This window comes from Haematobia irritans, chromosome 3 (assembly GCF_050003625.1).
Source record: "Haematobia irritans isolate KBUSLIRL chromosome 3, ASM5000362v1, whole genome shotgun sequence".
Taxonomy (NCBI): domain Eukaryota; kingdom Metazoa; phylum Arthropoda; class Insecta; order Diptera; family Muscidae; genus Haematobia; species Haematobia irritans.
In genome coordinates this window covers 3,971,179-3,984,108 of record NC_134399.1, presented here as the reverse complement: position 1 = coordinate 3,984,108, position 12,930 = coordinate 3,971,179, and the positions used below count along the sequence as shown (strand labels likewise).

General features: G+C 23.7%; 1 protein-coding gene across 19 annotated transcripts in view; it reads right to left on the bottom strand.

Annotated features, from left to right (window-relative positions):
* para (sodium voltage-gated channel paralytic) overlaps nucleotides 1-12,930 on the bottom strand; it is a 196,311-nt gene that overhangs the window by 28,257 nt on the left and 155,124 nt on the right. For all 19 annotated transcript variants that reach the window (XM_075300892.1, XM_075300894.1, XM_075300893.1 and 16 more), the window contains 4 exons: nucleotides 12,093-12,215; nucleotides 8,795-8,989; nucleotides 8,088-8,333; nucleotides 352-622 (listed from right to left, as the gene is read on the bottom strand). In XM_075300892.1, coding sequence (XP_075157007.1) covers nucleotides 352-622; nucleotides 8,088-8,333; nucleotides 8,795-8,989; nucleotides 12,093-12,215 — 835 coding nt within the window. The remainder of the gene's footprint in view (nucleotides 1-351; nucleotides 623-8,087; nucleotides 8,334-8,794; nucleotides 8,990-12,092; nucleotides 12,216-12,930) is intronic.

Sequence of the window (12,930 nt, the reverse complement as noted above, 5' to 3'; positions counted from 1 at the left end):
TCATATATGTACGAGTATATACAAAGCTTAGTATCTTTTAGGTGTGGTGGTTAGTTTTTAGTTACTCTTTTGTTTTTGGAAAGGGGGTTTTCTAGGGAAATAGTAGGGATATTGTACAATTATATCTTTTGTAAGGAATGAAATATTTTTGGAGGTGTGGTAATACATCGAAAATATTTAACAATTGAATTAACAACACAAATTAATTAACATTTAACATTGTTAAATTGAATTGAATTTGAAGGCTGATTTTAGGTTGATTTTTTTTTTGCTGACTGACTGCTTGTAGGTATTTGTCTTTCGTTTTGTTTTTCTTTTTTTTTGGGAGAAGTCGGCATTTTGCTTACTTACCTAAGATGGATAAAATGACAACTACTACATCAAATAAATTCCATGGCTCTTTGAAATAGTGATATCGTAAAGCGAATATTTTTAATAGACATTCGCCACTGAAAATAACTACGAATATCCCATTGAGTTTATCAAGGACATTATTGTATGCTTCGGATGCATCGTAACGATCGAGTGTCATGGTAAACATGTTCAAACCAATAAACAACATAATGATTATATCGAATTTTTTATCTGTAACTATTTCAAATACTATTGCTTGTGGTCGCCACTGTAAGTAGAAAATGTGGAAGAGAGAGAAAAATAAACATAAACAATCAAATCAAATAATAACATATGACAATAACAACAATAATAATGACAATACTCATAATAATATTGTGTTCGTTGTTTTTTTTTTCTTTACACCATAAATCCGATATATGGAATATCAATCAATTGTTATCGTTATAAAAACAAATTTAAAAAAAGTTTTTTCTTTTCAATAAAATTAACAAAAAAAAAATTTTTCAGATTAAAAAAATATATTTAAAATTAGAAAAATAAAAAATGAATATAAACATGTTGAGATTACTTCTCAACCTTTTACGTGGGGTGATTGATTTCATGACATCATCACAATATTATCTGTATCATTCATTCTCTTATATAGTAAGATATGAGATTAGCATTACATTATTACGATATTATCTATTATCTATTAATTATATTGTTTTTTTTTTAAGTAAAGTATAAGTATTTTGGTATATGGTATATTTTATAGTACGATCTGTGCCAATAATTAAAACTTTAGTTTGAATTACTGATTATTATTATATAGTATGTCGTTTTGCTTTCATTAAAGGAAGGTAGGTGGTAGTGGGTGAAAGACCCACCTAATGGACCCAATCATTTTTCTTATTAGTTTTAGATTGATCTGGAGTAGGTGTCTATTGAACAGGGGGCTTGGGTGTGGATTGGATATCGGTGTTGTTGTGGTATATGTTGTAATGTTTGGTCAATACACATGCAAACCAAAATTATTCGGTTGGTGTATTATAAAATAGTGTCGTGTAGGCTTAAATTTTTTTTTTATGGAGTTATATAAGGATAGGCTTATTGCACGATGGGGTAAGATTTTAGCCATTAAATTTTGAGTTGACATCTATTTTTTCTTTATTGTACAAAAGGTTGTATAAATCCGGAAAATCGCTAAAATAGTTATTTTGCAGATCAGACATTATTTTGAGAATAGCCCTGACTGCCTGTCCGAACATCTGTCCATTAACATAATGACCATAAGATAGAGTTTTTTTGTAATCTTCAGGGGATATTTGGTATATTAGGTTTTTTTGGTAAAAAGTTATTAAATGTCCGAATTTGGTACAAAAATATATCATAATATGGGTTTTGATTTCATGTTTAAGACTTTTATTAGTCTGATTTGTGAATCATTCTTACTCATTATATCCTTCATCATTATGGTAAACTGACATTGTTATTTTGTGTTCTATTTGAGTTTCTAGTCAGACGTTCAAGCAGCGTTGCCACTGGCTTTTTTGAAAAAGAGTCAAGTTCATAAAAAAACAGCCAAATTTTAAAAATTAATTTTGTTGGAAGTAAACGTATTAAAATTCATATCAACACAATTCCCCAAAGAAAATCTGAAATATGGTACGAGTTTAATTCAATTGTAAAAAAAAGAATTTGTGTTTGAATTTTTGAAATTTTTATTTTGCAGAGAAGGTTTTCGGTATTTATAAAATAAATCCGAAATCTTCTAGGTCGGTTTGATAAACCATATTAAGTGCTGGTATTCATTCATCACAGATATGAATTTAGTCCATTATTTAATTTATTTTTCATAAGGTTTAACATAGAAAACACAAGCACTGTGTGGACATGGTCCCTTTTTATGGCATATATTTTGTTGAGGGTTTCATAAGACTTTTTTTTTACATTTTTAGACACAAATAATGTGACTATGAGCTATTCTTTTTGAGAGTTTCTCGAAATAAGGGTTCCATAAGATTCAACATGACCTATTTGTAAATAAAAATTCTTAAGAGAATATGGTTTATTAATTGCCATTATTTTTTTAACCATAAAATATCAAAACCTTGGCAAAATCACAGACCTAAATAATTTCTTCGAGAATATCTAGAATTTTTTTTGAGGGAAATAGGTTGCCTTAAGTTCGTGCCCACCACAGTATATTGGATTACTGGAAAGATGGTTCAAATAATTAGTGGTTGTGTTAAACAAAAGAAAAATCTATTAAAACAAATTTTTGTTTTTTATTTATTAAATTAACTTAGATTAAATTGAACTTACTTTAAAATTAATCCAAATATAATAACTAAATAAAATTAAGTAAGTAAATTTTTTAAATATTTATAAAACTTTGATTATTACGATAAATAAAACTAAAACAATTTAAGTTAAATCAAACTGAATTAAAATTAATAAAATATATAAAGATAATCTAAGTTATATTAAATTAAATTCCATTGGTTTAAAACCTTTAGTTAAATTATGCAGTTAATACCAAAAATCATGACACCAATGGTGATGGTAAATCCACTTAAATATTCTTTTAGTGTTTATTATTCAATCATTCACACCATGATTTATGCTGCTCATTGTATTTATATTAAATTAAAAGAAACTGTTAAAAAAGGTATAACATTAATATAGTAAAAACATATTAAATTAAAATAAAATATATAGTCAATATAAATATTAAATTAAAATTAATCGAAATCGATTAATTGAATAGTTGAAAATAAAATAAGTCAAATTAATTTAAATTAATCTATATTGAATTAAACAAAATTAAAATCAGTAACTTAATAATGTTAATTCCCTTAATCTTCCTGTCCAATAAGCTCGAATAAATATTGTAATAATTTCTAGTTTAAAATCGTTTCAATCAAAACAAATGAAATTCAAGAATAATAGATAAATAAATGTTCAAATTCAAATTCACATTGGTACCATGACTTATGCTGCTTGTTGGATTTATATTAAATTAAAAGAAAATGTTAAAAAAGTATAAATTTATTTATTTATTTATTCTTTAAACAATTTAAAACCATAATAAATTATGATTTTAAATGTGGGAGGTACTAAAAACAAAGGTTTTCGACCCACATGGATAAAATTAAAGAAAACAGTAAATGAGATGATAGATATTACAAGGTATAAAATTAACATAGTAAAATCATATTAAATTAAAATATATAGTCTATATAAATATCCATTAAAAATTAAAATAATTTAAAATTAATCGAAATTGATTAATTTAATGATTGAAAACAAAATAAAAATTAAGTTAAATTAATATATATTGAATAAAACAACGCTAAAATCATTTCAATTAAAACCAGAAAACTTGTATTTTTCAATTCAAATATATATTCAATGAAATTAAACTAATTTATATTAAATGGAATCAAATTGGTTTAAACTTAAATAAATGATATCCATGTAAAATGAATTTAATTTTAATTTATATAAAATAAAGTATTTTGAATAAAAATTTGTTACATAAAAATAAATCGGTTGAGTTTAATTAAATTAATTAAAATTAACTTCAACAAACAATTCAAATATATATTAAAAGAAATTAAACTATTTTATATTAAATTGAATCAAATTGGTTTAAACTTAAATAAATGATATCCATGTAAAATGAATTTAATTTTAATTAATATAAAATAAAGTATTTTGAATTAGTATCTACCAAATAAAAATTTGTTACATACAAATAAAATAAAAATAAATCTGTTGAGTTAAATTAAATTAATTTTAATTAAATTAATTAAAATTAACTTCAACAAACAATTCAAATATATATTAAAAGAAATTAAACTATTTTATATTAAATTGAATCAAATTGGTTTAAACTTAAATAAATGATATCCATGTAAAATGAATTTAATTTTAATTAATATAAAATAAAGTATTTTGAATTAGTATCTACCAAATAAAAATTTGTTACATACAAATAAAATAAAAATAAATCTGTTGAGTTAAATTAAATTAATTTTAATTAAATTAATTAAAATTAACTTCAACAAACAATTCAAATATATATTAAAAGAAATTAAACTATTTTATATTAAATTGAATCAAATTGGTTTAAACTTAAATAAATGATATCCATGTAAAATGAATTTAATTTTAATTAATATAAAATAAAGTATTTTGAATTAGTATCTACCAAATAAAAATTTGTTACATACAAATAAAATAAAAATAAATCTGTTGAGTTAAATTAAATTAATTTTAATTAAATTAATTAAAATTAACTTTAACAAACAATTCAAATATATATTAAATGAAATTAAACTAATTTATATTAAATTGAATCACATTGGTTTAATCTTAAATAAATGATATCCATGTAAAATGAATTTAATTTTAATTAATATAAAATAAAGTATTTTGAATTAGTATCTACCAAATAAAAATTAGTTACATAAAAATAAAATCAAAATAAATCGATTGAGTTAAATTAAATTAATTTTAATTAAATTAATTAAAATTAACTTCAATAAACATTTCAAATATATATTAAATGAAATTAAACTAATTTATATTAAATTGAATTACATTCGTTTAATCTTAAATAAATGATATCCATATAAAATGAATTTAATTTTAATTAGTTAAAAAAAAAATAAAATAAAAATAAATCGATTGAGTTAAACTAAATTAATTCCAATTAACTTAATTAAAATTAACTTGAATTGGTTTAATCTTAAATAAATAATATCCATGTAAAATGAATTTAATTTTAATTAATATAAAATAAAGTATTTTGAATTAGTATATACCAAATAAAAATAAAATAAAAATAAATCGATTAAGATAAATTAAATTAATTTTTAAATAACATAATAATTATAATGAATAAAATTAAAAATAAGTTAATTTAGTATTAAATTACAAACTAAACTGAATTAAATTATTTGTTAGACAATATATAATTATTAAAAATAATTTCTTTAAATTAAATAAATAATAAATTAAATAAATAATCTTTAGTTAATTAATTTAAATTTAATTACCTCAAAATGAACTAATGTGAATTATGGTCGATTGAGTTAAATTAAATTAATTCTAATTAACTTAATTAAAATTAACTTCAACAATATATATTAAATGAAATTAAACTAATTTGTATTAAATTGAAATAAATAAATAATATCCATGTAAAATGAATTTAATTTTAATTAATATAAAATAAAGTATTTTGAATTAGTATCTACCAAATAAAAATAAATCGATTAAGTTAAATTAATTAAATTAATTAAAATTAATTAATTTTAATTAAATTAATTAAAATTAACTTCAACAAACCTACCTACATTAAAAATAAATCTTAATTAAATTAAAATAACATAATAATTACAATGAATAAAATTAAAAATAAAAATAAGTTAATTTAGTATTAAATTAAAAACTAAACTAAATTAAATTATTTGTTAGACAATATATAATTATTAAAATAAATTTCTTTAAATTAAATAAATGTTAAATTAAATAAATAATCTTTATTTAATTAATTTAAATTGAATTACCTCAAAATGAACTAATTTGAATTATGGTCGATCGAGTTAAATTAAATTAATTCTAATTAAATTAGTTAAAATTAACTTCAACAAACAATTCAAATATATATTAAATGAAATTAAACTAATTTATATTAAATTGAATCACATTGGTTTAATCTTAAATAAATAATATCCATGTAAAATGAAATTAATTTTAATTAATATAAAATAAAGTATTTTGAATTAGTATCTACCAAATAGAAATAAAATAAAAATAAATGGATTAAGTTAAATTAAATTAATTTTAATTAAATTAATTAAAATTAACTTCAACAAACCAAGCTACACTGGAAAGAAATTTTAATTAAATTAAAATAACATAATAATTATAATGAATAAAATTAAAAATAAGTTAATTTAGTATTAAATTAAAAACTAAACTAAATTAAATTATTTGTTAGACAATATGTAATTATTAAAATAAATTTCTTTAAATTAAATAAATGATAAATTAAATAAATAATCTTTATTTAATTAATTTAAATATAATTACCTCAAAATGAACTAATTTGAATTAGGGTCTACCAAATAAAAATTAGTTAAACTAAACTAAATTATGGTAAATCTTTTAAACTAAATTAAAATTAACTTGAACGAACACAGTTAAATTGAATTAACATACGACAATAATTGTAATAAATAAAATAAAATAAAATTAGTTTAATATTAAATTAAATAAAAAAAAAACACATAAAAATTATAAACTAAAATCAAGTTAATTTAATACTAAATTAAAATTGTTTTAAAATTAAGTAAATTAAATGTTAGATAAATATTAATTGTTACCCCATTACAATTATATACCTTCTCCTAATATAACTTCATAAGGCCTTGGCACGACACTATACATCGTATAAAGTAGATTACAAGTAGGAAGTTTGGCAAGTATATAGTATGTATATGTATATACAAGAAAAAAAGTGCAAGTTTAGATATTAAAAAAAAAAATAAATTTATATATGTAAGTAAAAGAATCGGTGGTTGAATATATTCATTCCATTCTTATTAGGATAAATATAAATATATTCGAGCAGTTGTATTGTTGTTGTGGTGGGTGGGTGGTTGGTTTGTGACGGTTGGGTGGGTGTTCAATTGTTTGGTATTTTGTAAAATTATTGGGAAGTTTTGAATATAAGGACATGCACTCTCATGCTGGATAATTGTGTTTTTATTGTTCGATCAATTCCGATAGTTTTGTTCTTGGAGGAAATATTATTACTTATTTATATGTATATAAATATTTCTGATATGAAAATTGCAATCTTATGTCTGTTAATTTCTGAATATCGTTAAGGATAAAAATTACGAAAAGAAAAAAAGGATTTAATTGAAAACATGCCATTTCGTTTGTATGTATCTATATGCAAATATATGCTATTTATATATATATATATAGGTAGTAGTATATATTAAGAAGAAAAAAATTATTGTTCATACATTGCATACACAGTGGTTATAGTTAACGGTTGAGAAGTAAAAGAGAGAAACAAATTTGTCGCATTTGTTTTGTTTTCAGAAACCTTTTGAAAATATTCAAATGGCAGACATAAAAATGTTTAATAACAGACAACCTTTTTTGTTTTTGAATAACATAAATTAGACGACAATTGATTAGTTTTAGACATCGATTAGGAACTGAGAACAGTGGTACGAACGTTAGAATATTAGAACGAACGATATTAGAGAGTGTGGCGGGCAGGGTTTGGTTTTTTTCCATTGTTAGAGTAACAGAGAGTTGTGTAAGGTGGGATGGGTCATTTTAGTTTAATTTTTTTTTACAAAACATTTCATAACCAAATAAAGGGGTTTTTGTTATACAAAAAATCCCATAATTTCAATTACAATTTGTTAACCCACTCGAACACAACAACTTTAGAGAGAGTTTTGCTAGAGTTACAGAGATAAAGGGATTTTTTGTTTTTGAATTTTTTTTCGTTAAAAGAAAATAAAAATCCTTTAGTTTTTGAAATTGGCACAGATTTTTTTCGTTTCGATTTTTTTTCGGTCATAGTATATTTTTAGTTTTAGTTTTAATTTTTTTATATTTTTATATTGTGTGTAATTTTCTTTTTTATATAGAGTTTGTAGTTTTCTTTTTGTTTTGGTTTTAGGGTTGATTCAAGTTCGAAGCCTTACCCTCGGTCTTGGAATGGCTTTTAATGGTTTTTTAGAGCCCATCTTTTTCATAGCATTATAGTACTTTTTCTGATCTTCTGTCATGAACATTTCTAATGATCCACCTGCTTTCTTCTTTTGTTCATTAAAATTATCAATGATAACACCAATGAACAGATTGAGTGTGAAAAATGATCCAAATATAATGAAGAATACGAAATATAAATACATGTAGATATTGGTTTCTCGAATCGGCTGCTTGTCCACCTGTGTTGGGTTTGTTGTTTTAGTTGGTTCGTGGATTGATTGATTGATTGGTTGAAGTTTGTGATTGATTGGAGGTTGTGGTGTTCAGTATATTTAGATGTTGTTTATGCCGGGTTTAGTTTGATCATTTCAAGAGTTTCGGGAAGTTGGGAGTTTATATATATATATGTGTGTGTGTGAGAGAGAGAGAGGGTATTGGTGTAGATGTTTCAATAGTGTGGGACAAGACACATTTAAAATTTGTTTAATGATGATTCGGTTGGTTTTTTTTTTGTTTAATTGATATCATTTCATGTCACATTTCATTTATATTATAATAATAGTAGGAGTAAAAAAGGTAAAAAATAGATAGAAAAATTGTTAATTAGTATTTGAAAAGTAATCCAAAAAAGTCTTCTAAAAAGTGTGATTTTATTTTTTTTTAGTTCTACTACTAGTAAGTGGAAAATGTGAAAAATTACCTCTCTTGAATCAATGGCATCGTTCATTATCTGGATCCAGCCTTTGAAGGTGGCCACTTGAAATAGACAGAGATACGCATTACCTACATGATCGAAGTTCATTGCTGAATTTTCCCATGTGTAGTTTTCACTTTTGCAGGCATTTCGATTTGGTATAATTTCATGACTTAGCACAGTGTCGTTACTATCTTTACACTGGAGAGTAGTTAGAGTCGAGAATCAAGAAGATAAAATATTAGTACAAATAGTCCATATTAAAAGAAAAACATATAGTACATCAAATATTATACATTATTTAATCACCTTTGTTTTATTTATTTATTTATTTTTTTTTCATTATATAATAAACAACTATTATTTATTTATGTATATACATAGATTATTTTCTATATTTGTTTTTTTTTTCTTCTGGTTTTATCAAAGCTAAAAAGCAGCTAATTAGCACAAATGATATTGTATATATATGTATAAGGAAATTTTGATAAAGAGGCTATAAAGTTATAGGCATTTAAATGTAATGAACTCACTCTAAGGTGGTCTGTGCCTTTTATTTGTATATATATAAATGGCTCGTTTGCAATTTATTTATTTTTTTTTTTTGTTTTTCATATAGCTAATATTCTACAAACTCTTTTAGTTTCTTTTCATATAGAGAGCAAACGAGCCAAAGCCTAAAATTAAACAATCTGAAATCATTCATAACTATCTATGAGAGATTCCTGATCTACATATAGAAAACCATTTGTTTTCTTTAATGCTAATCAATTTTTATTTGTTTGAAGAGAATACACTACAATGAGTTTTTTTTTTTGTAAATGTGACACACACAGAAGTATTAATAAAGACCATTTCCATACAAAATTACATTTTAGCGGTTAGAAAAATTATGAAAAAAGGACTAAATCATTCTTATTTCAGTATGAGAATGGCGCCCAACTTATGTGTTCATAGTTACAGTGCCATACAGTGATATTTGTGGCAGAGAAATATATGTTAATTTTTCCTCTCATTTAGAAAATATAAAGTATGTGAGTATATAAAGTCAATCGAGTGGCGCCCAACGTATAGATTCATATTAAAAATTTCTAACGAAAACTAATTAAAGGATAATATTATACGAGTATGTATATGATTCATGTTGACCTCATCTTATACACTACAATGAGTTTTTTTTTTGTAAATGTTACACACACAGAAGTATTAATGAAGACCATTTCCATACAAAATTACATTTTAGCGGTTAGAAAAATTATGAAAAAAGGACTAAATCATTCTTATTTCAGTATGAATGGTGTAGTACTGGTACTAAAATATTGTTTCCCGCTTTTTCGGTGTTTTATCTAACCAAAGAGAAAAGAAGCCAGACCAAAATTTTTATATAGAAATGAGAGATAATTAAGTTGGCTGATATTTCATATATAATTAAACTAAAATTTGAATCAAAAATAACGCATTGATAAGAGAAAACTGTTTGTATCACCACGGACCATCAATTCAATTATCTTGGTATACAACCTTTCTAAAGTGGAGATTATAATGAAGAATTTATCATAAATAAATAGCGAATGTGGCGCCCAACGCATGTGTTCATAGTTACATTGCCATACAGTGATATTTTTGGCGGTGAAATATATGTTAATTTCTACTCTCATTTAGAAAATATAACGTATGTGAGTATATAAAGTCAATCGAGTGGCGCCCAACGTATAGATTTATATTAAAAATTTTTAATGAAAACTAATTAAAGAATAATATTATACGAGTATGTATATGATTCATGTTGACCCCATCTCATAATAAAAAATTACAGTGGCGCCCAACGTAGGTGTTTATATGTATGATTCTACAAGATCATATATGATAATAATATTTTGAAAAGTAAATTTAACATGGGAATATGAAAAAGAGAAAAAAATCAATTTAAGCGCCCCATTTTTCTACCAGCTGATAATCTAGGTTAATGGCACATACACCCATTGAAAAAATACATTGCTCAGGAACGAAATTTTAGACAAACGAAATTTCCCTCTCTTATAAAGTGAGTATATGAAGTCAATCGAGTGGCTCCCAACGTATAGATTCATATTAAAAATTTTTAATGAAAACTAATTAAAGAATAATATTATACGAGTGTGTATATGATTCATGTTGACCTCATCTTATAATAAAAAATTAAAGTGGCGCCCTACGTATTTATGATTCTACAAGATCATATATGATAAAAATATTTTGAAAAATAAATTTAACATGGGAATATGAAAAAGAGAAAAAAATCAATTTAAGCGCCCCATTTTTCTACCATCTGATAATAATCTAGGTTAATGGCACATACACCCAAAGAAAAACTACATTGCTCAGGAACGAAATTTTAGACAAACGAAATTTCCCTCTCTTATAAAGTATTTTCTTGTAGGACGTATACACCCGAATTTATGATATATGTTTCAACGATTTTCCCGAATTTATGATAAATGTTTCAACGGTTTTAACGTCAAAAGCAAACTTTGCTTGTCTGAAATTTCGTTCCTCCGAAAAGAAAACTATTTTTTCAGTGTAAAAAAGAAAACGAAACAAGAAAAATACCAGATCTAGTATATGCTGCAAAGTCTCTTGTAGAGTTTTAACTATGATTTGTTTTTCTTTCTAAAAGCTGCCCATTTCAACAAAAACCATCTAAAAGTTGGAGAGTTAGTTAAGTGGCGCCCAACGTATGGTGACAAATTATTTATAATTTTTGAACAAAAAACAAGCAAATACAAATACTTATAGATATGTATAATACTCAGTATTTTTTTTTATTAATATTCATAAACACTAATATAAAATATATACAAATCTACCTTCAAATTGTAGTGTATTCTCTTGTATGCCAATTTATTCTATTCTAATTGTTAAAATACAAGAATAGGAAGGTATTAAGTTTATGACATGTGACTACATGTTTATAAAACTCTCATACCCGTCTTATCAACTATTTACGAAAAATAGATGCAAAGATACGCTTTCTTCTTCGTATTAAATTAATCTGATATTCTTCTGATATGATAAACAAATTATTGTAATCTAAGGCCAAATTCGAGATGAATGCTAATTGATAACTGCTCTGTAGTTAGTTTTGTTTTAGGTAATTCGAAGTTCTTTGAGGGTTTATTTGTTTTGATATTTTTTTTGAGGCTAAAGAAACCTTTGGATTGAATCTTTATTTTTTTTTGGTTGATTACCAAAAAAAAAACAATCTAAAAGTTTCCCAATTTAGTTTTATTTTTTCGGGTTTAGTTTTGTGGTTTTTGTAACGTACCTTAAAATATTTTCCAGCAAAAAGCTGTACTCCCATAATGGCAAAAATAAGCCAAAATATCAGACACACCAATAGCACATTGAAGATGGACGGTATAGCTTGAACCAGCGCATTCACGACAACCTTTGTGAGTGATTGTTAAATTTTTGATTTTTTTGGTATTGAGGTTGATTTGGAGTAGGAGTATAAGCGCCGGCAGTATTTGTTGAATGATAATTGGTTTCATGATTAAATTTGCAAATGATGTTTTTTTGGGATGATGAAAATTGGTGGTGTTGGGATTTTGATTTTTTTGTTTTGAGGAGGAAATAAAAGATTTTTTACATTTAATAAAATTCAACAAATTATTATGTTATTGTAATTTAATTATTTATATATAGATGATGTGAAAGAGATATATGAGGGTGATGACAATGTACAACAGTTATTTGGTTGATTTGTATGTACAAATAAAAGGATGAAATATGGAAACCCAAATTAAAGCCTAAATATCTAAAAAGGAAGCCTATGATTAAGGAATACAACATACAAAAATGTTTATATACAAGGCACACATGCAAAGCAACCGAAAAAAAGATTAAGGGCATTTTTAGTTAGATATATATTTTAGAAGTAACTCCCATTATTTGTCCTAAATATTCAAAGGAAGTTAGAGGAAGTTTTCTAATTTCAAATATACATAATGCTTTTTACAATAATAAATATAGAGTTTTAAGAAAAGATGATTTTTGTTCTTCAGTTTTTTTTTTTAAGTTTTTGTTTTGTGAGTTATTTATATGATTGTGTTTATGTTATACAAACTAACTACTTTACTAATACTATTGTATGTAGCATTTTG